Consider the following 27,690-nt stretch of genomic DNA (forward strand, 5'->3'; position numbering starts at 1 on the left):
CACACAAAGCGGCCTGGACTTTCTTACAAGCACGTCGATTTATATAAACAGCTCCAAAGCGCGCGTAGTTGAATGCGGTACGGTTAACGAATGGCGATCAAAAGGGACGCGAACAGTCCCAGGACCAGCCGCGCCGACGGCAGTCTTGCCTCCGACCTGGACGAGCCGAGAACTGGAAACAGAGAACACACAGGCTGCTAGCACTCAAAGGTTCGTCTTTTCGTCGCGTTTTCGATTCACGAGTAAATGCATTTACATCCGAGCCACAGGGCTCGGCACCGAGAACACGGGTTAACGCATTCGCTGCCACGACACATTTGCATATTGCGCGCACCGGGCCACGGGTGTATTTTCGTTATTCAAAGCGTGTGACGAGGAAATAATAAGAAATAGTAAGAAGATTAATTAGAAGAATAATAAGATGGTTATTGTATAGGAGATCATGTTCTCTCAAAGGTGTTCGCGGGTCGTCAATGTGTTGGAACCCGGATTTCGATATAGAATGCGGGTTCTAGCGACAAGGCTACGTTGGAAAAATACAAGTCGGCGGAAACTGAAACTGACCTTTCGCAAATTTTGTGGGTGCTTATATGATGTCAGTTTTTGGTGGGGTGAAGATGACCGTTGGTACTTACAAGGAGAGTGCAAGTCCTTCGAGTCACCGATTTAATTGAAACTTTGTAGGTTTGTAGATTTCGTCATGCAGTTCAAGAATATATATCATTATAGCCGCCACTACGCAATAGTTTTTGAGATATTTACAAGATATTAACACCTTGACTGCCACGGTGGTCATTGGTGACTGGAGTGCTTGAACTACTTCAACTACATTGAACAACATTGAACGAAAATTGACAATTAGTACATTTTGAATATAACCGCTAATTATAAGATACTTTGAAATAAAAAGTGCCCCATTGAACGATTAAAAATTTTTATTAGAACATCAAAAATATATTAGAATAAATCTTGCATTTAGCGGTGCACTCCCGCTTCCCGAGGGAAACATGTGACTTCGGCGTGGCAGTCAAAGGGTTAATAAGATTGCTATAGAAAACTCTTTTCCTTGCATTGCATTCTTATTATTCTATAACAAATATATACTAGCATAAGAAATCGTAAAAGCTAAATTTTTTTGATTAAGAAATTTGGTTTACAATTGTTAATTTTGCAATATTTTCATAGGCGAAAAATGAATATAGAATAAAAAATAGATTGAAGAAGAAGAACCAACTAGAGACGGGAATCAAAACTCCGGACCTGCATCATAGGAATTTTCGGGTGTCGTTATTAACACTAGAACTATCAACCCAGCGAAAATGATTGGTCTCAGAATTTTTCTTTTTGCAATCACTGAGCACATACACCTGCTTTAAGAATAAAATTGGTACCAACTCGTATTAAGAAAGAACAGTAATCAATATATTCACTCATATTCATCGAACCGCTGAATATGAGTGAAATCTGTGCACGTTATAGTTAGGTACCCACAACGCCACTCGAAAACTGCAAGAAATAAATCAGTAGTTATCGAAGTAATAAAACTTTAATCGCAAATATTTCACAGACTATCGAGTAATGGTGGCTATAATGATATATATTCTTGAACAGCATGACGAAATCTACGAACCTACAAAATTTCAATTAAATCGGTGACCCGAAGGACTTGCAGTCTCCTTGTTAGTGAAAGTAGGAATGAATCAATTGTTTTTGGACCCTGAAATTGGTCTGCGTTTATCAGCCAGGCCCTTCTAGTGATTAAGGGCCAACGAATCGTTATTCATCCAACAACTGTGCGACCATGTTGTTTCGACCGACTTTTCTATTAACACTTTGACTGTCACGTTGGTCATTGATGATCGAAGCGCTTGAACTACTTGAACTACATTGAACTACATTAAATGAAAATGCACAGTTAGTTCATTTTGAATATAACCGATAATTAGAAGATACTTTGAAATCAAAAGTGCCCCATTAAACAATTACAAATTTTTATCAGAACATCAAAAATATATTAGAACAAATCTTGCATCTAGCAGTGCACTCCTGCGACGTCCTGAGGCAAACATTTGATTTCTGCGTGGCAGTCAAAGGGTTAATTAGTAAGAATTAGGAACAGTTAGGAAGAATTAACCCTTTGCACTCGACGATTTTTTGGCTCTAAGAGAAGAGTAGAAATGCAAAGATTCTCTACTAAAAATTGACGATACTTTTTCGAGCAGTAAATAGAGTTATATAACAATAGAATTGTAAAATTATTTGATTTCGGAACCTCGTACACTGTTTCGTTACATTAAATTTGATATATTAATTAATATCGATCTTCCAAATTTTATGAAACGGTGACTGAAGCTCACCTCTCGAGTGCAAAGGGTTAATAGTTAGTCTTATAAGAGTTAGGAAGAATTAATCAAACGATGCTTGTTATGTCTGTGGGCAATTTTCACTGATACCACTCGTCTTGCAGTGAGAGAAAGCTCTTTGTTGGATTTCTAGGAAGACATCGTCGAGATTTGAGGACAATGGACATATGGGGATGCTTACAAGGAGAGTGCAAGTCCTTCGAGTCTCGCAAAGGGTTAGGTAAGGATGCAAGAGCGCGAGGCGGTCAGAATTGAGAAGAAGTCAGAGGTACTGTGCGTTGCAGGAAAGAAGTCATCTCGTTCGGTTGCGGGGCGAGAGGGGTATTCCACTTGCTCCGCCTGTACTCTTGTTAGTAATACCCACTCTTCTATGACACTCCCAAAACTACTATCTCCAAGTTCTGTAACGTGATACGTTAACATAGGCGTAAGATATCCGCGAAAGAAATGTTATCTCAGAGTTAACTTACAATGAATTGGAAGCACTACTACGCTTTGGGATGAGTCTACGCTCTTGCATCTATTTTTTGCGTCTGTCTCACTTTGTCTCGTTGCTTTGTTCGCTTTCTTTGTCACATGGTGTTCTGTGACCGGGCTAACAGGAAGGAATCAGTTCTACCAATAAGGGAAGCGTTTTACTCTACTTCTGCCATGATGTTCGAATGGTTGGGCTGTTGGGGATTCGGTCCTACAAGTTTCTCAGATGACTTCTCCCATGCAACGCAGAGTAGGTAGATTTGAGTTGAGTCAGAAGGCTGAATGTATGTAGAGACGTACTTAGTGAATAGAGGATCGTGTTAGAAATTTAATGTAATATTTTACTTAAACAAAACCTGTTTTGTCACAAAAAGACAGTTATTATAGCTGTATTATAGAGTTATCATAGAGTTATACAGCTCTGTCTGCATAGGATTAATTTAATCAAAAATCCTACAGTTATGTATTAGAGTCTAGTTGTGTCCTAGTTGTGTCTGAGTGTCCACGAGTCACGGGACGCTGGCAGCAAAGAAATAAAAGAGGCAGCAATTGATTCGGGGCGCTCGGTGTTTTTGGAAGCGAATGCAGAGAACGAACAACTGTGGCCCCCTATTTTCGAATTGTTATTGAACCCGTCAGTCGTGAATGCGCTATTGATGCACAAACTGGTAATAAATAAAAGAATAAAAGTGCGCGATTTTATTATAGAATGGCACTCACGATACGTCTGACACCGCGATGAAAATGTGCAAGCACAAATTCCAGTAAATATACAGCGAAGAGGAAAACTGAATTTATACCATGTTAATATTTGAACAGCAATAACTTTGTGAGCTGAAATCGTACGGTAATATTTGTGGGGTCTATATAAAGAACAAAGCCTGTATTTTCGCAACTCCAAACTTAATATCTAGAAAAACAAAGACAGCTTTACATTTAGGAAATTGTAAAAATTCAAACCCTTGAAAACTTCCCTTAAAAACTTAAGGGTGGAAGTTAGAAAAATTGTGTGCGACACTATTGGTGGAAAAATTCACGAAGGTGGTGTTAATTTATTCGGCCAGCGAAGAAAGGTAGCATTATCCAAAGCAATCCTCATATTTTATTTCGTAGTTCTCGAATATTTAAATTTTTGATAATAATCGTGGACGTTCGTGGACAAATGGCGAATCGAATAAATCGTGTTAGGAGTTTCGTACGGTTAAACAGAAAGCTTTCAGATTATTTTAATCATCGCAATAGCGAGTTTCAAATTTACTAGAAATTCGTTAAAGAGGATTCATCACCGATGAATTTGTGTTTGCAGGGAAAATTCAGTTTGCTAGTAAAATTTTGCGATATATAACATACACGTGAAATGTCATATTTATATAATAGATAAATTATTAATATTACAGGGTTGAGATTTCGCGAACACAAATTTCTTTCCTTTATCGTGGATATAATCATCGTTTGTGGATAATTTTCTCGACATTTATATTTCTAGTATAACTGAAAGGTATAGGAGGTTTCAGAGAAGTCCGATTATACTACGTTTCACTGCCTTGATGTTCGAGCAAAGGTTATTATAAATTTTTGCCTTGCAGCGATGCCCAGTCATAACGGTAATTCCTGTCCGTGTATAAAATAACTCGACACTTTGATCGACAAATGGATCCCCGAAATTAGCAGACAGAGGAAATGTTTGGCGATTGTTTTGAAAATGGGCAGGGTAATCAAAGAGAAAATAATTTGCCGGCCATAAGTATACTATAATTCGTGTATTCTCATCGTATTCTGTCTCTTTGGCACGGAGCATTGCGGTTATATGACGAAGTCTAAGGGTTAATTATGCGATCACAAAATTCTTTATGCTATGATTAATTTTTATAGGGAAAAGAGAGAAAGAAAATTACATGGATGGCCAATTTTGGTATAAAAATAAAAATTATTAATAACCTTTTTCCAATAGTTTTATCAATTGCATCATTAATCATCCCCTAAAATCTAACAAGTTATACCGTTTTGGAATTACATATATAATCATAATACAAAATTCTTTACGCGATAACTAATTTTTATGGAGAAAGAGAAAAATAAAAGAAATATAGATTCGAGACTGAGCTCAGTAGTATTACATGGAGGGTCAATTTTGTTATAAAAATAAAAATTATTAATAACCTTCTTCCAATATTTTTATCAATTGCCTCATATAGCAGGTTTTAATCATTCCTCAAATTTCACTAAGATATACAGTTTTGGAATTACGTATTATCGTTTCGTCGGTAAGATGTACATAATCACAATACAAAATTATTTACATGATAATTAGCTTTTATAGAGAAAGAGAAAAATAAAAGAAATATAGACTCGAGACTGAGTTTTGTAGAATTACATGGATGGCCAATTTTGTTATAAAATTAAAAATTATAAATAACCTTCTTCCAATATTCTGATTAATTATATCATTAATCATCCCCTAAAATCTATCAAGATTATTATAGCGTTTTGGAATGATGTACCATTGTTTCGTGACAGTACAAAATTCTTTGTGATAACTAACTTTATAGAGAAAGAGAAAAATAAAAGAAATATAGACTCTAAATTGAGGTTAACCCCATAGTAGCATCTCATCGATTGTCAATTTTGTAATAAAAAATATAAATAATTTATAATAATATAGTAACGATATAAAATAAAAATATAAATATGAATACTGAAAACTATACTATTCTATATAAACTGTACTATATTATTACTATATTATACTATTATATATAAACTGTATTACACTATTACTATACTATACTATACTATTATAAATCAACTATACTGTACTGCTATATATAAACTATACTATACTATTACTATTCTATACTATACTATACTATTATTTCAACGGCTGAACTTTTACCACCGCTAAAACTCGCGATAATCCAAAGGGTTAATACCACCCCATTCGAATCGTCGCTCTACCTCTAACAAAGGTGCCGAACACCTTCTCCATTCTCGCGAAGTGCAAACACGCGAAGACCGTCACCCTGATCCCAAGAACATTGTAAAGTTTCGAGGAGACGTGACGAGAGGGGTGGAATTCGTGGACAAATTAACAACTCGCGATATTTACCATTGCGAACGTTCCTCAAACTTCCAACGAAGAATCGTTCCACTGGAATATCTTGCTGCATTAAATTACCAAAATCCATACTTTTCGTTCGCGATATCTCTCTTCCCGGATGAAACAAATCGACCGGGTACCCGGGGAAAAAAGCCGGGGGTCGCTGCGAGGATCTCTTTACGTGGACGCGCGAAACTTTGCAAAAATTAATTCCTGCCGTTGCACGCGCTAATACACGGCCGTCTACTCGTGTCGGTGCCGAGTGCGCGGATTGAAAGTAATAAAACCGCGCTTTCCCGGGCATAATAACGGGAAAAAATTGAAATCGAGGGTGCGCTTATGCTTTAATAGCCGCCCCCGGATGTAGGTCATAGAATTTCGATCGAGGCCTTTCGAACGATGATGGATGACGGATTTCCTACTGCGAATGAACAAAAATCCCGCCCTCTCGCCCCCCCTCCACGATCGGGGACGATAAATAACGCGACTGCAGAAATGATTTTCGGCCTTTCGACGCTCCATCACCCGCTCTCGCTTCCACCCACTAATTAACCCCGCGCTAGCCGGACCCCGTGACTTGATTTACACCGGCAGTCTCGATCCAGTCACGGGCTTCGATCAAATATTATTCAATGCTCCGCGAGCGAATTAACCGACCTGGCTCGCTCCCGTCACGCTTCCAGGGCTCGAATAACATTTGAACGAACCGCGAGCGAACCGTGACCGTAACCCATCGCCTCTTTCCCCCGTCCCGACCCCCTCTCCCTTATCCGCATAAACGACGCCTAATTATGACACCGGTTAATCGCGTGTATCACCACCTTTTACAATGCTCGTTTGTGCCCGGTTAATTTAGCAAATTTAAAGCTGAACGCGCTCGGCTACGCGAGCGCCACGGTGCGGGGGACGGAGGAACTAACATGGCGGCCGGGATCCATACGCCGGCATTAATTATCCCCGATAATCGTCGCTTTTGCCCGTCCCGTCGCGTTCTAGCCACGCTATTTGTTGCAAATATTCCCTGTATCGTATATTAATATTATGTCCGGCTATTTGTCCACGCGATTACGCACAATGGCGGCGCGGTCGTCCGCAAAGCCGGCTGAGACGCGATCGATCCGCGATCTAACGAGCAAATACCCCGTTTATCCGATAACTTACTTTGCGATCGATAAAGGAGCCGGAGGCATAAAGGGAACGCGAATCGGAACCAGCAGAGGCAAACGGGGCAAACAGCTAATGGTCAAATAACCGCACGAAGATTTTGCAAAATGAAAATGGAATAACGAAGCCCTGTGTGGGACAAGAAAGAAGGGATTATTGTAATATTTACTTTAATAACTTGAAATTTCGCTGTATTCCCGTTTTCCCATCTAGAAAGGATTTATTCGAAGACCGTAGTTGTTCGGGAGTCCGCCAGGTGGCGACTCACGCACCGCCCGCCAAATTCAAATGTGTATACTACTCACATTGACCTTTCTTGATTCGATCATATAATTTCGATGGAATAACTATCGCGATTATTACACAGGGTGTCCCCTATTATTAGTGGTACAACTGGTAACGTATGGAAAGGTATAATAACTTAAAAAGAAAATCGAATTTGAAAATTTATGCGAGTACTAAATATATAAAAATCCAATTTTCGCGGTGATGTTATTACTGTTATTAAACCATACTTGTGTTTCAGAAATACCCAAACTGTCGAAGAATTAAAACGTTTATAACGCACTGCGAATAGTACGTAATTTAGGTATGCGTGCAACGCAATAGTGAAAATTTGCAACTCGCAATCGTAAAGCTGAAATTGCTGAAATTACATATGCACGCAGCAAACATGAAATAAAAGCGTGACAATTGGAAATTTACATTTGGAACACGCGTTTGATAAACACTCGAATTGCATTTCGCCTCCTGGTAACAACCTCGAGCCATCGCATACACCTCGTCTGCTGTGTTTTCTTATTTTTCCCAGTGTCATTCGTCGCGACACGTCGCTGTTATCGCAATGATCGTCAGAGTCGTTGCTATTTTCAACGCCGTTGAAGTGGCGGCTCACTTGACGCCAAATAATCCAAAGCCACAGCAAATAATGCCGGAATACGTCGGGAATTATCTTTGCCGCAGCCTCGGGATTAGCTGGCGTGAAACGAATTATTTGATGGCGTGCCGAGCTATTTGACGTTAACCAGGATAATTCGAACGGTCAGATTATCCGAGGTGGACAAATAGGCGGATGCCGGGAACTGTTGTTCCGTCTAGTTCGAATGGGGAGGAAAAAGCAAAGCAGGAGGAGGAGGGGGGAAAATTGAGGGGGGTTAAAAGGATGGAAATTCCGATCGGTGGACTTAATCGGCCCGGAAGCGACCGACGTTGGCTCGTTAACGTCTTTCGTCGGGTGGGTTCGTCGTAAACGAAGCATCGGTTAAAATGCCACGCTATTCAGCCAGGAAATTTGAAGCTTCCGAGAGCACGAAGCTTCTGCATTTCCGCGGACGATCAATGACTAGGTTTTTTCCTTAACAAGTTCCGTGTTACGTGTACCATTTAGCATGGTACACGTTAAACTCGATCTGCAGGCCACGTGTATCATAAATGACACGTATATGGCAGACATGTTTATTTAATGCGTTGGAAACATATCTCATGGCAAATTTAATTCCGATGAAAATATATGTACAGGTAACCCTCCTATAACACGGTAGATAGGTTCCCAGAAAATTCCGTGTTGTGTGAAACCGTGTTGTATGAGACCCAGAGCCAGTACAAAAAGGGGGGTTACGTTCCGAAAACTTACTAAAAACAAATCTTTTTTTAATTCTACATAAACAACTTAATTTTTATTAAAAATATAAATGTATGTAGAACACAAAGCAAAGAAAAAAAATAAAGATATTATTTTAATTTAATGCAACTTTAATTTAATAAATTTCTTCGTCGTCACTGCTTGTGTAGAAGTTCAGTGCTGTACAAAGGTTTTTGCAATTTTCTTATCGTGTTAGAGCGAAACCGTGTGATAGGATGCTGTGTTGTAGGAGGTTTCCCGCAATTTATGAATCGTGCTATAGTGAAACCGTGTTATAGGATACCTGTACTTAGGATTGCAATGAATATGGCCCTGAAAGAATGTCAAGAGTATTTGGACTTAGAATGTATATATATAGAATATATATATGTATGTATATGTATCTATATGTAAACATATAGAAAAATATATCCCTACATATATACAATAATTATTAAGTACACATAGATTTTGAATATATATATATGTTGATATAATAAAGGAGCGATGTCTGTAAGAAAGGGACGAGTGGGACAAGTGTGCATGGGGTGCCAATATCTAATGGGATTCAGGTTATAGTGATAAATGAGTATGCGTGTAATGATCGAGATATGTGTGAATTATGTATGTTCATGTAATGTATGAAAGTAGAAAGAACAAACCAGAGAGACTTGGCATAGGTCAGTTATAATGAACAAACCAGAGAGATTTGGCATAGGTGAGTTGTAATAGTGAAAATAGGTGTGAGCATGTGACTACGAGAAATTAATTATTATAATTATTATAATTTTTTAATATATATTATTATATTATCTAATATATATTTTTAATTAGATTAATATACTTAATATTTGTGTTTGATCATTTTTTGTAATTAAATAAAGAATTGTTCTTATTGTTACTGATATTTCATCTACCACTAATAAGGGATGCATAAAAATGGCGTATTTGGGCAATCGTTGTAAAACGTCACTATTCTTCTAGTTCTTTTTACTAATCGAGAATTTTCCAACTGAATGACTTTCACAGTCGATTCACCGATCGCAGCGCCACGCGTGTCATAAATTGGTACTCGGCGTGATAACTACTCTAAACAAGCTAATTACTCATGGATTGACGATGTAATGACATATATTGCGTGATAATGTATCAATTTTTAGTCGATCATGTCGAGCAAAAATGCCTTGGCACGGAACGTGTTAATGGAATCACGGCTACTTCTTTTTCCGACTTAACCGCGTCCGAGGTGCCCCCGCTGTCATCGTTTGGAATGCCGGTTTTGAATAATTAGTTTTGAATAATCGATCGAGTTGCGGGAAATCTGTTAAGGGGTTTATGATTCGATTTACTTCGAATTATTAATCCCTTGTGCTTCACTCACGCTGGTATTGACAATCAGCGATGGGTTATTCTTGTCGAGAAGAAATATTTAAAAATATCTAAAATCGATTAAAATATCTGAAATTAAATTTTTATGGAGGGAGGAGCCAATAAGAGAGAGTTTCTCTGTTTCTATTCGAGACAGAAGAAGATCATAGAGGACTCTGTGTAGATAATTTTATTATCACGTGTAGAGTATCTATTTCCTGGAGTGCATCGATGCAATTGCAATGTGATATTGCAATTAAGATAACAAAATTGTTATGGGAGGGACAAATAATATACAGGGTGAGTCTCCGCTTATATTTTAGACGGAAAAAGATAGTAGAAGATTTTATCTAGATTTTATCTAGATAATTCTATTATCACGTGTAGTGTACCTTTCTTCCGGAGTGCACTGATGGAATTGCAATGTGCATATTTCTTCGTATGACTCTTAATACCTTGACTGCCATGGTGTATTATATATTATATGGTACACTCAGGGGGCCACGATGAAATTTCCATTATTCTTCGAATATAATGACGAATTATCAAACAATATGGCAAAGAAAAGAAAAATGGTGGAAATTATGAATGTCAAAATTCTCTATTTATTTACGTTCTTCAATTATTCAAAAATTGGTTAGAATGAAACAAAAATGAAAATTTAGAAAATTAGTATTCTCGGATACCAATGACCACCGTGGCCCCACTGAGGAGACAAGCGCCTGGCACTGATGACCACCGTGGCAGTCAACCTGTTAATAAGAAGATATATCAATTAGGCTCGAAGAAACGAAAATTTTGAAAATGCAATAATGGAGCATTTGAAAATTCATCACAGACGCCAATGAAAAGATATCTCGGAAAAGCAGAGTTACAAATTCACCCCGTATTAAAACGAATTCCCGGATCTTTAAGAAACCTTCCCCTATCCTAATAAAATATTCAAAAAACCTCGTTGTAACTTTAAAAGATAGGTATCCGAGCCGATAAAAAAATTTTTAAAGCACGAAGGGCTAATTCAGAGATCGGAAATAATTCGTGCGTTTGCCAGGAACACGCGTATCTTGAGCTACCATCGAACATCGTGGTACACCCCCGCTGTTACACCGGCACGATAAATGTCACGAAATAACCGATAAAAGCTGCGAGAGTAGAGGGGAAAAAGCAGGTCTTTTTCCGACCCCCGCGTCTCGAAAATAAGCCTGAACGGTATCGCTATCAAAAGTCCAATCAATGATCCAAACAGTCCCCCATTAAGCCACCCTTCTCGTAAACACCCCGGGAAGTTAAGAAGAACCAAAAACTCCGAGCCCCGTGCCTCTGCAAAGCCTATTATCAGCTTTGCCCGTTGCTTTCCAGTCTGGTTCCTCCGGAGCCCTGTTCTAAAAGCGAATCGAAAGACGGTTGCTGTTACGCGGTGCATACGGAGTATCTCGCCTTGGTATACCTAAATGAACCAGGAAGTCGGTATTTCGAAGGTTTGTAACACGAAAGAAAGGCTACATTCGAATTGGTATCTTGGATTATCAGGAGTCAATGAATATGGTGTTTGTAAGTAGGAATGCATCCGTAGTTGAGAAGAAGGAAACCATTTTTCCATTCTTACAAGAGGACCCTATGTTCGTGGGCATGGTTTTTGGAATAATAGTAGGTGTAAGTTATAGTGCTGTAGGGAGTCCTCCCTCTATGGTTGTCGATGTCGTCTAGATTGCAAGTATCCTCGTGTGACGGCAGTGCTAGAAAGGAAAAGCAAGGGATGCGTTTCGTTCAGGCCTGTTAGTGGACTCATCAGTAGGGCTACTTGCGAGAGAGTCCTCCAAGTCGGAATCCATCTAGTGGCGAGGATGAGAATAATGGTCGCTACAGTACATACTATGCGTGGCTGAAAAGAAGTCATCTCGTTAAGTTACGGAGCAAGAGGGGTATTCCACTAGCAATACCCACTCTTCTATGACACTCCCAAAACTACTACCGCCAAGTTCGGTAACGCGATACGTTAACATAGGCGTAAGATATCAGTAAAATTCTTACACTCGAATAATAGAAGACGCAATCGAAGACCTAGGATTGGAAATACAAAGCAGCGAGTCGGATAAGGAATCGGATGACAATAGCTCGGAAGATTTATAAGATAAAGGAGTACGAAAGTAATAATAATTAACATCATTTATGAAAATTGATTTAAAATTTAAGATGTATTTTTTACGATAAATTAATTATGTAATTGCATCATACTAGATAACCGTTTAAAAAAATCACACGATACGACATAAATATAAAAAATATGTGTACAGTACAGCACGTTTGCTGAACAATGCGATGAAAAGTTGATCGAGATGCTAATTAGTAATTAGTAATTGCAAATAATCACGTGTTCGTCGGAAGAATCTGAAGTTAATATGCTTTTGGGACGAGTCTACGCTCTTGCGTCTATTCGTTGCGTCTGTCTCATTTTGTCTCGTTGCTTCCTTCGCTTTCTTTGTCACACGGTGTTCTATGACAGGGCTAATAGGAAGGGGTCAGTTCTGCCAATAAGGGAAGCCCTTTACTCTACTTCTGCCATGACGATAGAATGATTGAGTTGGTGAGGATTCGGTCCTACGAGTTTCTCAGGTGACTTCTTTTCAGTCACGCATAGTACTTAGTATTGAAAAAGCTTAATAGGTTTCTTCATGGTAGACCCTCATTTTCGAAATATTTTGATTTAAAGTTTTGTATACACTTTGTAAAGGAATTGACAGTCTTTAGCAAAGCGAGTTGTAGGAAAGTTGACAGTCTGCTTGACAGGAAAGAGGTAGGGAGTAGGTTAATGCGTCTATGACCGAGGAACTAAAACATATAAACATATATTCAGTGAAAACAACTGATAGAGCCGAAAGACTCATATGTGGGTCTCACATAAACAGTTACTGTGGTCGATGACATCTTGTAGCGCTATGAACGAAAATCGTTTAACCCTTTGACTGCCACTGGAAAATAATAGTAAATTGGTGATATAAGACAACATTCTTATCCAATGCAGCTGTTTATCTTATTGGCGGTCACGGGTGACCATCGGTGACGCCTTGGTGACGATTGACAGTCTACTAACTGTCAATTTTCATTCAATTTTTACAATTGTAAGTAGTACAAGCGCTCCGGTCACCAATGACCACCATGGCGTCACAGAAGAGACCGTGACTAGTCATATATGACCAACGTGGCAGTCAAAGTGTCAACTGCAAAGAGAATCACGATGACACGTCATTCCCGTATTTCGATCGTATCGACTCCTCGAGACGAAAATTTCATTCGATCACCTGAAATAACCCATAACGATAACTAGCACATAGCACATAGCCCCATTATACCGCCATCTTTAACCCTTTGACTGCCACGCTGAGATCACGTGTTTCGGTCAGGACGCCATGGGTATATTTTTATTATTCGAAGCATGTAATAGCAAAATAATAATAAATTGGTGATATGAGACAACATTCTTATCCAATGCAGCTGTTTATCTTATTGGCAGTCACGGGTGACCATCGGTAACGCCTTGGTTACGGTTGACAGTCTACTAACTGTCAATTTCCATTCAATTTTTACAATTGTAAGTAGTACAAGCGCTCCAGTGACCAATGACCACCGTGGCGTCACAGAGGAAACTATGGTCGGTCCTATATGACCAACGTGGCAGTCAAAATGTTAAGCAGAAATGTGCACTGGTACTTTTAAATGACAATCGCGATAGCGGCTTGGTGCCACGGTACGGTTTACTCAAAACCGCAAAGGGTCGAAACGTTTAGAGCACCCTACGCGTTCATTCGGAGGAAATAACATGGCCGCGACGCGTGGAAACAGTTACCTTTCACTCCAACGTGGCCAGCGGGTTTCTTCTGGCCTGTCTGAAAGTTGGGCGGTGGTTGAAGGTAGTTGATGCCCACGATGGTCGCAGCTGGTGGCTCGTAGTGGATCACCCTCGGCCTGTCCTCCTCCGTGCTGACCTCGGTGGTCTGCCAGTAGATGTCGTATATCGAGGCGCTGCAGCGTATCTTCAGCTTGTTCCCAACAAAATGGATGTGCGTGACGAGAAACTGAAGGCTGATCTGGGATACCTGCCACTCGGACTCGTTCTTGTCCAAACGACTGAACATGCGGACAGTGCGTACGTGCGGCTTCTCCGGCTGCGTGACAATCCCGCGATATGGTTAAATTCGAAATATTCTCTGGCCCCTGGTTACGCTTCCGCCATTTCGCGGTGATCGATAGGAGTAAGTTAGGTTAGGTTTAACTCTTTCATTACGGTAGCCATCGTCACGGAATCCCTTCCATTGAACGAAACACCAAAGATGTCAAAGATGGAAACATTGCATGGGCATGGAATCTTTACTTTTTCGAAAAAAAAAAAAAAATAAAAAAATAAAAAGAAAACCCGATCATCTCAATAACACTTGCAATTCTTTACAAAGAGAGCTAAATGGAGTGAGAGGACTCGTCTTAATTTTAGGCTCAATTTTGATGACCGGTGACTCTATAGTGACTATGCACACGTCACATGTAGATGACGTCTAAAAAAATAGAAAAATAAAAATAAAAAGAAAATCCGATCATCGCAATAACGCTTGCAATTCTTTGCAAAGAGAGCTAAATGGAACGAGAGGACTCGTCTTAATTTTAGGCTCAATTTTGATGACCGGTGACTCTATAGCGACTATTCACGCGTCACGTGTAGATGGCGTCTCGTGACCAGTGACTATAGTCACCTGTAGTAGCGAAAGGGTAAGCACGAAATTTCGCCCGATTAATTACTCGCGACGCAGGAATTCGCTAATCGCCCGCAGCGGTCCCGGGTAATACAGTTTCCACGACGTCTGGGGATACTTGTCATCTTTGCCGGGGTAATTCGCGCTTCTACGACACCGTCCCTTCCTCTCGCGTCCGAGTCGTGTTAGCCGAAATTTCGAGATTCTAGAAATTGGAACAACGGATTCCGTTTCGTTGTTCCGAAATCGCGCCAAAGGAAAATTGCAAACGATACGAGTGTATTTATTCCGAATATTTTTAATAAATAAAATAATTCGAGGAGCTCGTTAGTTCGTTCCGCGAACAGTATCGCGTTATAGGTGCATTATTCCTTTAACTCTTTGCACTTGGCGATCTTTTCGTTACAGAAACATAGTAATTTAAAGACTTTCTGCCATAAAATTGACAATGTTTTCAAAACGGTAAATGAGAAGAGCAAATTAATTGTAAAACGTAGAATTATTTCACGTAGAATTAATATTTTAAATTCGAAAATTAAATTAATTAACATCGATCTTTAGAATCTCATTAAATGACGACTGAGAGTCGCCTCTAGAGTGCAGAGGGTTAATAATTCGAAGAACTCATTTATGTTAAAGAAGAAGGTTCCCTTAATAGTTATTCTGTTATAGTTATGGGGGTGGTATCGAGTTAGGTGCGTCCAAGTCCGAGAAAAATTTCGAAGGGATTTTCGTTAATTAGCTTTGCAGTTAATTACAGAATCCTCGAGCGACGAGATTTCGAAATGGCCGCTTTGCTGGTGTGCGAAGGCTTGGCAATGTTGCACGGGTTGCCGGGTAAAGAGCAAGCTACACGTTATATGTCAGGAAGTGTTTCATTTGCGAGGAATAACAGCATTTATAGCTGATGTTTGCCCTAACTTAAACGTGCCCCGCGGGCATGCTTGGATCGCCAAGGATTAATAAACCCCTTGCTACCTGCAATCTTTCGCATCGAATTATCGGGCAAAATGGTGGACACGTGTGAAGAATATCGACTCGTTACTTCGTTAACCCTCATTCGGTATTAAATTCTGTTACATCGTGGACGATAAAAGTAAATTTCTTCCGATTTCTCCGAACAAAGATGTTTCGGGTTTCCCGACTCCCGAGGGAATTTAAATATTTCCTTTCGACGATAATTTAATTCCTCGAGGGTTCACCGTGCCGTGAAAGAGCGGATGACAAGCTGAAACAGCTTCTGTCGCTCGAAAATGCTGATAAAGAGGATCGTGCACGTCGAAAGTATCGGTATTTCGAGTAACAATGTGATTTTATCGATGGGAACCTGAATTGATAGACAACCTATTCGACAGTGCTATGTTTTCATAACGCCGTCATTACACGATCAAGAATTTCGATTATTTTTCCTCTCGATTTTGTGCTCCTTTTTCATAACGCGGAAGCATTTTTGGCAGACGTTAGCTTTTCATAGTACGTCGCTCATGGGAGCAACGGACAGCGAGAAAAACACGTTCATGAGGTTTCGTTAGGTAACGTTTCATTGCGAAATCAAATCCGCGCAGCTCGGTCCGATATGCGTATTCATCTCGAATGAGGGTGTCGGTAAAAATCGTCGAGAAATATTCTTCCGAAATATCTCATCCCGATAAATTTCGAATGGCGAGAAACGGAGAAGAAAGGGATAGATGAGAGTAATTCCGTGGAAAATGTGGTTCGAAAATTTGTCTCGCGTTATATACATTCTTGACGATCGAAAATAATTAGAGACTGCGAGAGAAATAAGGGAGATCACGACAGACAGATGTTTCTATCGATTTAATGGCCGATAATGTATCGGTGTTCTGAATAAAGATGGGTCGACGACACTCGATTCATCAATCGAGAGCTGTTCTTCTCGAGGTTCTATATTCAGGAACGATTTGTTCAGCTGGACAAACCGTGACGATTCTCGGTTATAAATATTCCGAAGGTTCGAGTGGATACGAAGGGAAATGGACGCACCTGAATATGCTATGAACGAAAATTGAGGAGAAGAATTCCATGTAAAACAACATCCCTGGATTTTATAATACGTGTAATACAGATATAAGTGACAGAATTAAGCAACTTGACTTATACATCAAAAAGAAACATCCAATTTTAACTATTAATTATTATTTTTATAGATTTCTAATTGTTATTTATTTAAAAGATAGATACAGGTGACAGAATTAAATAAGTAACCCTAAATACTGTAGAGAAATTTCCAATTTCAACTATGTATTTAATTAATTATTAAGTTGCCCATGTACATCAGAGAAACTTCAAATTTCAATTATATATTTAATTAATTACTCCTTTTATAAATTTCTAATTTTGTTTTCCTTTAAAAGATAGATGCAAGCAATAGAATTAAGTCACTTCTCCTATATACTGTAGAGAAACTTCCAATTCCAATGATATATTTAACTGATTGTTATTTTTGTAGGTTTCTAACTATTGTTTATCCAAAGCTTAGATATAAATGACAGAATTAAGTAATTCATCGTATGTGCCAAGAGTAAATTCGAATTTCAACTATAATTAATTGATAGTTATTTTTATATATTTCCAACCATTATATATGCAAAGGCTACAGAAATAATATCTTCTATAGAAATAACAATTAATCAACAATTAATTTTCTCATTCAAAAAATTTTCAAAGATTGTACAGCTCTTTAAAAAATACTTCATCCAACGATACTAATTTTTCTGCAAAAATATACCACTTTAGAATATCGGAAATCCTAGAAAAATTTCTAGAATTTCCAATTCTGTATCTAGAACGTTAAATTATGAATTCTCGCGATACCCACAAAACCACTCCAAAGATAAAAATTCCTCCACTATTTTCATCACCTGCGCCGTGAAATAACCCACCAAACAAAATTTCATTTATCACGCGATAAAACTGATTTCCTTTAATTCCCGTCACCGAGAAAATTATTCCAAAGAAATAAAGGAGTCGCGCAGTATATTTCCCAGGAATTCCTCGATCGCGTATCCATTTTCCGTATAATCCGAGCCAGCGTCGGGACAGATCGTGCGAAACGGAAGCGCTTATCGCGCCATCGACATCTTCGACGGCCACGACCACGGGGTGCGGGATGAAACGATCGGAAAGCCGTAACTCGGCCACGTCGACCCCACGCAGCGCAGTTTATTTCAATTTCGTAACTCGTTTCCGTTCTATTTCGGTGTAAGATAAAACCAGGAAGCCGGGCCACGAATTTAGCGCGATCGATTAGGTAGTCGGAACGAACGTGTTAAGTCATCGAACTTCGCGATGGTCGTGTTATCCCGTGACGATTAACTCGATTTAGAAATCTCTGACAAGATTCCGTAAACCATTCTTATTTCCGAGTCGTGCACGGTCGACGCCTTTCAACGCACGACGTTCCCGACACGGATGCGTGGCCGGTCCGCATCTTACAGGGGCTATAAAACAAGAGGAACGATAGCAAGACGGTGGGATAGAGAAGGACGGAAACACCGAACGCAGCGTAAACCGTCCGAGTGTCCGAGCCGTGCACGGTCGGCGCCTTTCCATGCACGACATTCCCGACGCGAGTGCGTGGCGGGTTCGCATCTTACAGGGGTCACAGAGCGAGACGGAGCGATAAAAAGACGAGTTAGATAAAGAGAGCAATACCGAACAGAGAGTAAAACGTCCGAGCGTCCGAGCCGTGCACGGTAGGCGCTTACCAACGCAAGGCGTTCCCGACACGGAAGCGTGGCTGGTCCGCATCTTACAGGGGCCAGAGAGCGAGACGGAGCGATAGGAAGACAGCGGATTGGAGTAGGAGGGAGACACCGAACGGGGTCTAGGAATTCGTAGCCGTTATTCACGATTTCGTATAGCAAACCGTACTTGTTGGTTGTTGATGTACCAGGTGAGATTGGCCGCGGGTTTGCTGGGTCCGGATGTGCAGTTCAAACGTAGCATATCGTTGATCCGGTATTTCCTCCTTAACCCATGTATCGACGGCCCTTGAGAGGGTAATTCTGCGGAACAAGAGACGTCAGGTACACACGGGGCAGGAAGTATGCGGAGCATGTTCGAAACGCTGCTTTGACGTTCGACTATTCCTACGTATTTGTGGATAAGTGTGTACGTGTATGTACGATGGGTCTCTACGTGTATAAATATAGAGAGATTTATATGCTGCCCTCTCTAAGTATCTGGCCTCCGTTTTATCCGATATCACGGAAATACGATCGTACGTGTGTCGTACGTGCAATTATTAGAACGAAGCATGCGTCACACATTGAAGGAATACATTAACGTAAACTGCAGATGCAAACTCGAATCTGGTCATTCAGCTTTTTCCCATTTTAAGAAAAAGGTAAGGCAAAATACTTGAACATCTATTTGCACATTTCAAAAATTTATTTTTGTCATAAATAAATAATTTCAAAATTTGATTAAAAATTCCACATTCAATGTTATAGCTTTTATACTTATTTTCACTATCTTCCCTCTAATACGCACAAAATTAATTTCTCACGTTGTTTTTAAGAACCTTCTTTCACTTCTTCACCCATTTATACCTGATATTCTTCATATGCAAAACGTCCAAAAAATTTTCGAATACAAACTCACGACAAATACAAGGAATAATCGTTGTGGAGCATAAAAATATTTGCACTGCAGCGAAGATAGGAATCTTTAGACTTGATCATACTAAGTGGCCAGATACCTATAGCGGCAAGTGTATGCGTGTGTGTATGTACATATATGCATAGTGGATTCGCTGGTTGGGCGCAGGAGGAAACTTTTCAAGATTCCCGGATGCAGCAACCAACCGGTGTGTTCACGTGTGTTCACGTGTGTTCACGTGTGCAGAGAACGGAGCCGATAGATCCTCTCGTGTGCTAGCACGCGCGAGCGCGAGCGGCTGATGAAAAATTCTTCTTTTATGGCTGGCAATTCGAGTCCGCGTTTCGATATCGGAATAATGCATTCGTAAGAGAGACAAGTATTGTCCCGAACCCCCTTTCGGATCGGAGCGTGCCAAATATTTCCGGGGAAGTGTTTTCGAACGGGGTGCGTTTGATATTTCTCGTCTGCGGTACATGCACGGGTACATAGACACGGGTACTGTGTGTACAGGGTGTCCCCGAAATCGTGGCGCGAGTAACCGAAATAACGAAAATAGTTGAAAATAGAATTTAATATCAGGGGGGTAAAATAGGATGTTTTATTTCCAGTTAAATCTTGTCGAACGTTGAATCGAAATAATAATTTTTAAACCTTCGACGAGAAGCTATATTTATTTATGAAATTCAAATTGGCCCTCGGAGTCGTGCTAGTGGATTTTCCATATCAAAATACAGGAAAATGAGCTACTCATCGTACGATTAAAATTATATTTAACGCGTACCAACGTGCGAGAAATTTGTATGAATCCCAGAAGCTTTTGCAGTTTCATTGTAAAAGAAATAAATATATAGAGGCTAATTAAAATTAAATGCTTGCTCAATCCAGGAGTTTTCATAATTGCGTAAATCGCAGTGATGGGGATTAAAAGAAAGTAACGATGCAAATTGGTACGTATATCCCTTGCCTAAATATCAAATTTCTAAATATATAATAAATTAAAAAATCATCAATGTAGAATATAATCTACCTATATTATTCATTACTATTATCTATAATTATTACGTATTGATTAAAAGAAAGTAACGATGCAAATTAGTAGTTACAAGAGTGGCCTCAATCACATATATCCCTTGCTTAAATACCAAATTTTTAAATAAATAATAAATTAAAAAATTATCAATGTAAAATAGAATCTAAGTATATTATTCATTAATTATTATGTAAAATTATTACATTACTGATTCAATTCATTAATTAAAAGGAAAAAGTTAAATAAGAAATATTACAAAATATTTAAATACACTTTCAAAATAAGAAAAATTTTGATAAACGTGTATATGGTCACCGATAATATTTTTCTTTTCGAAATAAAATATTTGCAAAAGCGTTCTGGAACTTAAAATCGATAAATTCTCACCCTATAAGGGGTTGATTTCGCGCCTACAAAAATACCCCATCTTCAACTTCTATTAAATAATTATAATTTACATTTAATTTATAATTTAATAAATTTTCCAACATAAAATATTTATTATTCGCAAAGAGTAAAATTAAAAAATCAGGCTATCACAGTTCTATTTAATATTACCAAAATTAATTTCCTATGCAAGTTAAGATATTTATTATCCGCAAGTGGCTAAATCAAAAAATTCCATTCTACGTCAACAAATTTATTTTTCATCTCGCTTAAAATAACTGCTATTTTCAAAGGGTTAAACCGAACGAGCCATTCAAAATTCCATCTAACCTCGACAAAATTCAATTTTCTTCAGTAATAAACAATATCAAATAAACAACCCTTAAACGGGAGAATACAATTTTTCCTTGCCAATTTATTCAACCCTTGATTCTCGTACCACCCTCTACATCCACCGTGCTACAAACACACACACACACGGATGCGATCACGCACAAACACGTACACACGCAGCTAGGAGATCCGCGATTTTCGTTTTCCCATCTGGGATATAGCTGGACTATTTAAGCATACCTGTCCGCCATTTTTCCTTTTTTCCCTCTCACCCACCCCCTTCTTTGTCTCGTATCGTTTTCGTGATTTGCGAGAGCCTCTCGAGTTGTTGCCTTTCTCCCCTAACTCTCTAACTCTTTCCTTCTCTCTCTCCTCTCCTTCTTGTCTTCCCTTACCCTCCTTTCCCGCCCCCTGGCCCCCTCGCTCTCCCTCCGCCGTTATTCCATCAGGGAGAATTCAAGTGACTGGCCGTTCGTCGGGAAACGAAACACGCGAAGTGCGCGGGCAAAGTTTGCGGGAGCAACCGGCGGAACACGCTGATAAAAAAGTTTTCCCTCGACGTGTACGTGCACGCGCTCTTTTACCGCTGTTCCGCTCGAAATTTTGGGACTTATTAAAAGTTCAGCAGCCCGCGCAACGGGGCACCGAGCGTTCCGAGCATTCCGCGACACCCTGCGTCGCTCGTTACCCCTCTTAGACACGGGGCCGAGATATTCCATCGAGAATACCTTGCCCTTTCTTCCGGCACGAAATTTTCTGTTTCCCCGCGAGAAATTCTTCTGGTTAATTTTTTCGATGGCGCAAGAGTTAGGGGGACGAAGGGAAGGGGGAGAGGGGAGGGAGAAATTGGGGTGGGCGAAGAGGAAATCGGTTGTTCTGGCTGTTTCGCGGAACTTTTTGATATTTCTTTGATACAGATGTAGGAATACTAGAGTATCACCCTTTGCACTCCTTTGTCGAGCGTGACTCGACATTAGTTTCTGTCACAGGAACTCCTATGTCGAGTTACACTCCATGTTTTTCGATTCTTTATTTACCGAACAAGAGAACTGAAAATTAGTAATTATTTCAATTACAACAATGTTTGTTGCGGCCCTAGGACCGAAATGTCCCAGGTCAAGTGGAGGCCTGTTTTATGCCTCTATTGTAAGCTTCCCTTGACTTGTACATGCTCAGAGTCACCTAAACCACCGCTAGGATGAACCGTGACAAAGACCCATATATTATCCTCTAGACGACAGGCATAAGAATCCAAATGTTTAAACAACCACCACCACTGAAAGACGCTGAAGTTAGCATACTGTTCCGTCCCGGAGAGCGTGTTTAGAATATGATTTTATAATTAAGGCTTACACTTTTAACAGACATAACGGTTTATTTTATATTTTATACTGCGACTGCAATTCCGGATGTGCCTCAAAGCCGTTCTAGCGGATTAAGCTTATAAAGGTAAAGCAAAATTAGGAATTTTACTAGTACCAGACGCGACAGATGAGACCCACTTGTGACAGATCCAACAAGCGACGGACGGATTTCCTGATATCCGAAATGGAATAATGACTCAGGAGTCAACCCTTTTTCTTTTTACGTGGGTGGAATCTTCGGAAGATACCACGTTCCCCTAGGGGGGGGACAAGGTTATGTCGGATTTCTACCCTCTAAAATCCACCTAACCTAATCTAACCTAACCTAACCTAACCCTTTAAATTTTGAATTTAATATATTTTCATGTAACTATTGCTACGTGTTTTAATACTAATTTCCTGTAGTGTAATTGTTATAATTAAAGGTACACTTGGGCTTCGCAATTTTGTCTTTCGCAGTAGCTAAATTTGCCTTTCTTTTGCTTTATTTTATTAAAGCAATGGTATTTAACCAGTTGCACTCGAGAGGCGTTCTTCAGTAGCCATTTGATAAAATTTCGAAGATCTATATTAATTAACATGTCAAATTTAAGATAACGTAACAGTGTGCGAGGTATCGAAATTAAATAATTCTATGTGTTAATTATTATACAATTTTTTATTTACTGATCGAAATAATATCGTCAGCTTTGTAGCAGAAAATCTTTGAACTCCTACTCTTCTTTAGTCGAAAAATGGTCGAGTGCAAAGGGTTAATCCGACTATCTTCGAGCCGAGGGTTAACAGCCTGTTCAATCTTTTACCTTCCCTACCTGCGTTCGCGTTTTAATCATATTTCCTAATACAAGGACGACAGCTAGCATCGTTCTTAGTAATTTGGAGACGCCTAACCCGGCCTACGATTTTCCGGTTAACGCGGACGAGAAATTTAACGACGTCGTAAAGCGCTCGTTAAACCGTAATTCTATTCGAACAAACGGCAATTACGTATAAATGAACGCGTCGGAATGATAATTCCGCCTGCACGGTTACACGCGAACCTTTGATGAGGAAATTTTTCGGGCAGGAAATTTCAGGAACGAGTTTCTTATTAGGAACATTAAAATTCTAATTTTCGTTGAGGTTTAAGGAAGTTTCCAGTTTTGATAATTGTGGTTTCTTCGTGATTCTAAATTTTTCGAGCTCCTCTTGGAAATTCGAATTGCGAAATTTTTTTTTGAGAAAGAAAAATGTGGAAATTATCCTTCGAATGATTTTTATGCACGTATAACGGATTTATAATTGATAAAAGGAAAAATTAATTGGGTTCACCAAATTTTGGATTTTTAGAAACATTCGTGCGAAAATTTGAACATGCTACAATTTTTTGGGGGAAAAATATGAGACTCACGAGTAAAGAGAAACGTGTAAATCATACCTCAAATGATTTTTCTATATGTACATCTAATTTATAATTAATAAAGTGAAAGATGAATGGGGTACAAAAATTTTGGATTTTTAAAAATGGGTTTAAACAAGGATATTGTTGAATTACTGTAAATGGAGGCTCATGAACAAATTTTGTCAAGCTCCCAGTAGCAATATTTAAATCAAAATATTTTTCTAATATGCAATCGATATTTCGAGTTTTAAAAATTTGGTGACTTTCGGAATATCCGAATTTCCAATTCGAGTTTTGAAAATTTAAAAATTCGTTTTCATCTACAAAGCCTTAGTCCCCAGGCAAGATATTTCTCTCGAAAAACAGAATCACTCCCAGTTTCGAAAGTTTTGAAATTCGACGAAGTTTCGAGCGCGAATTTCGAGTATTCAAAAATTAGGTTCGATCCCAGCTCTCCTAAATCCCGTAATCTGACCCATTGAGAGCACGATCGCTATCTCCTCTTTTTACCTCCACCAAACTTTAATCCTGTCGTTCAACATTCATTCATGGACATTAGATCACTCCCTCGGTTTAATTACACCGTTTAACAAGTTTCCACGACCAACGAAGCAAAATGATAACTGCCATCGTTCTTCCCTCTCCCTTCTTATCTCGATCTCGAAACGCAGTTGTCTTCAAACGAAACGTACTCGACCCTTCGCACTCCTGGAAATTTTTTACTCGAACGAAACAACGACTCCAACACATTACTTCAACGAGAAATTTTCTGAAAGCAAACTTTCTATTTTCAAAAAGAAAAATATTTAACGGAAGGTACAAAATTTACTATAATTTTTAGCGAGAAGTATTTTGACAGGAAAATTCTTGTTTGTAAGAGAGAAATTATAGACGCGAATTTATTTACAAAGGAAGCTTGGTTATTTTTGTACCATTAACGAAGACGAGGGTAAATAACGAATCGCAGACGATGAATGGCGCCACTGGAGTGCGAAGGATTAAATCTATTTCTTGACATTAGGGGAAAGAAAGAGGCAGAACCCTTGGTGTTCCCCAGTTTGTCGATTGACGAGCTGCAGAGTGTTGACAAACGTCTTCCACCCCTTTCTGTTGACTCTCAAATCCTTTCTCTCATTTTCTCAAACAAAAATATAAAGCAGGAGATCGACGCAGCTTCGTTTCTTACTTCGGTATTCAAAATTCCCGCGCTCCGCGGTAACCGCAACGTCGCGTCGTCTAGGGGTCACTAGCGTCTCTGTTAGTTACTAACGACAACGCGTCGTAAGCCAGCGATATCAAACCGAAGCTTGAAATGGGTTTTACTGAACAAATAAATAAAATGGAATTTCGAAAACCAAAGAAGGATAAGGGAAACGGACCCAAAGATAAACGTAATATGTAAATCAGGGATGGCGAACCTATAACACGCATTGTTCATGGACGACGAGGAAAATAAAATAAATAAAAATAAATTGCACAATAGAGATGAAATTATTAAGCGAATTGCTGAATTATTTAGAAATATCGTCGAACACGTAATATTGAAATGAAAGTACAAATACAGAGCAAGAATTAAAAAGAGACTTAAATAATTACAAATATTTTCCGATTTTCCGAATATATAAAATATAAATTTATTTTATCTACAAATAGAGCAAAATTGAGGTTATTACTATATGTCATATAGCACTCAAGTTAAGTTAGGTTTCTTATTTAATTTTGACATAATGGCATTAAAAAGTTCGCCATAACCTATCTAAACCTTCGAATATATGAAAATAACTTTTCCATTGACAAAATTCTTTTCCAAAATTCCGATTCGTGAACCACGTTCCTATTCAAATTCGACACCACAGTTCTACCCAAAAATATATTCGAATTAATCCCTGGACTTACCAAACAAAGTTATATCACACGTTAAATAATTGCAAATATTTTCCGATTTTCCGAATATATAAAATATAAATTTATTTTATCTACAAATAGAGCAAAATTGAGGTTATTACTATATGTGATATAGCACTCAAGTTAAGTTAGGTTTCTTATTTAATTTTGACATACTGGCATTAAAAAGTTCGCCATAACCTATCTAAACCTTCGAATATATGAAAATAACTTTTCCATTGACAAAATTCTTTTCCAAAATTCCGATTCGTGAACCACGTTCCTATTCAAATTCGACACCACAGTTCTACCCAAAAATATATTCGAATTAATCCCTGGACTTACCAAACAAAGTTATATCACACGTTATATATCGGAGACCAGTGGCGTCGTCACTCGCAAATGCAAACAACCACGGTTCACGCGAATACTAGATTAGCAATACTCGCTACTAATCTATCATCAACCGTCACTTTCGCGTCATTGGTTGCCCAGTAAACTTCTCGCGATACAAACGCGATCGCAAATACCCGATTTGAACAGACCCGAAGAGAGCCAAGGGTGAGGGGTAGGAAAACCTAACCGCGGGGTAGCTTCATTCTGCCGGTGCCTAAGACACCTAATTCCCGTTCATTCCGCCGCGTGTACCCGCAGTATTATCTTCGGCTCGGTCCACAGCGATTCGCGTAAGCCTTTAAGTCCACCGAGCTGGTGGCTGGCATTAATTCGCAGTTCGAAAGTGCGCTCGCGAGCTAACACCCGCGTCTATGTACACGTGCACATATGTGCACAGCGATCTTTCGTGCTATGTACAGCTGCCCGTAAAGCAACCCCGTCTTGGGCCAAGGGTTAATAAACAGGGGTTTCCTTACCGACGACGTCCATGCTGGCTGAGACCAGGTCCGTGTGGAAGGATGGAGCATCAGCGGACACCTCGCAGCTGTATTTGTCGGCTGCGTCTAGCTGTAGGTTCGTCAGCACCACCTGGGTCGCGTTACTCTCGCTCTTCTGTAACAAGAAAATGCAAGTATCTGTAGGTTACTGGGACTAATAAGCAGGATTCGGAGTTTTTACTGTTACGGTAAAACTCAATAGTGAGGTAAACTCTACATTCCAGCGGTGCGGGGGCAATCCCTTCCCCCGGTGTTCTGACTTCTGAAGACGACTTTTGACCTGCGAGGCCCTAAACAGGCCAGTTCTAACCATTCGCCCATTCAATAAAGATCTACTATGCGTGGCTGAAAAGAAGTCACCTGAGAAACTCGTAGGACCGAATCCTCACCAACTCAATCATTCTAACGTCATGGCAGAAGTAGAGTAAAGGGCTTCCCTTATTGGCAGAACTGATCCCTTCCTATTAGCCCGGTCATAGAACACCGTGTGACAAAGAAAGCGAAGGAAGCAACGAGACAAAGTGAGACAGACGCAACAAATAGACGCAAGAGCGTAGACTCGTCCCAAAAGCATATTAACTTCAGATTCTTCCGACGAACACGTGATTATTTGCAATTACTAATTACTAATTAGCATCTCGATCAACTTTTCATCGCATTGTGCAGCAAACGTGCTGTACTGTACACATATTTTTTATATTTATGTCGTATCGTGTGATTTTTTTAAACGGTTATCTAGTATGATGCAATTACATAATTAATTTATCGTAAAAAATACATCTTAAATTTTAAATTAATTTTCATAAATGATGTTAATTATTATTACTTTCGTACTCCTTTATCTTATAAATCTTCCGAGCTATTGTCATCCGATTCCTTATCCGACTCGCTACTTTGTATTTCCAATCCTAGGTCTTCGATTGCGTCTTCTATTATTCGAGTGTAAGAATTTTACTGATA

General features: G+C 39.3%; 1 protein-coding gene across 1 annotated transcript; it reads right to left on the minus strand.

The window, feature by feature from the left end:
* On the minus strand, nucleotides 1–27,131 carry LOC108550727 (uncharacterized). Its single transcript, XM_017904556.1, has 5 exons — nucleotides 27,120–27,131; nucleotides 26,710–26,845; nucleotides 18,727–18,860; nucleotides 13,935–14,253; nucleotides 1–172 (listed from the first exon to the last, which is right to left on the minus strand). Exons 1-5 carry the CDS (start codon nucleotides 27,129–27,131, stop codon nucleotides 84–86), a joined length of 690 nt encoding a protein of 229 aa, XP_017760045.1. The 3' UTR covers nucleotides 1–83.
* Nucleotides 27,132–27,690: the final 559 nt, after the last annotated feature.

Source organism: Eufriesea mexicana, unplaced genomic scaffold (assembly GCF_001483705.2).
Source record: "Eufriesea mexicana isolate 0111107269 unplaced genomic scaffold, ASM148370v2 scaffold2964, whole genome shotgun sequence".
Taxonomy (NCBI): domain Eukaryota; kingdom Metazoa; phylum Arthropoda; class Insecta; order Hymenoptera; family Apidae; genus Eufriesea; species Eufriesea mexicana.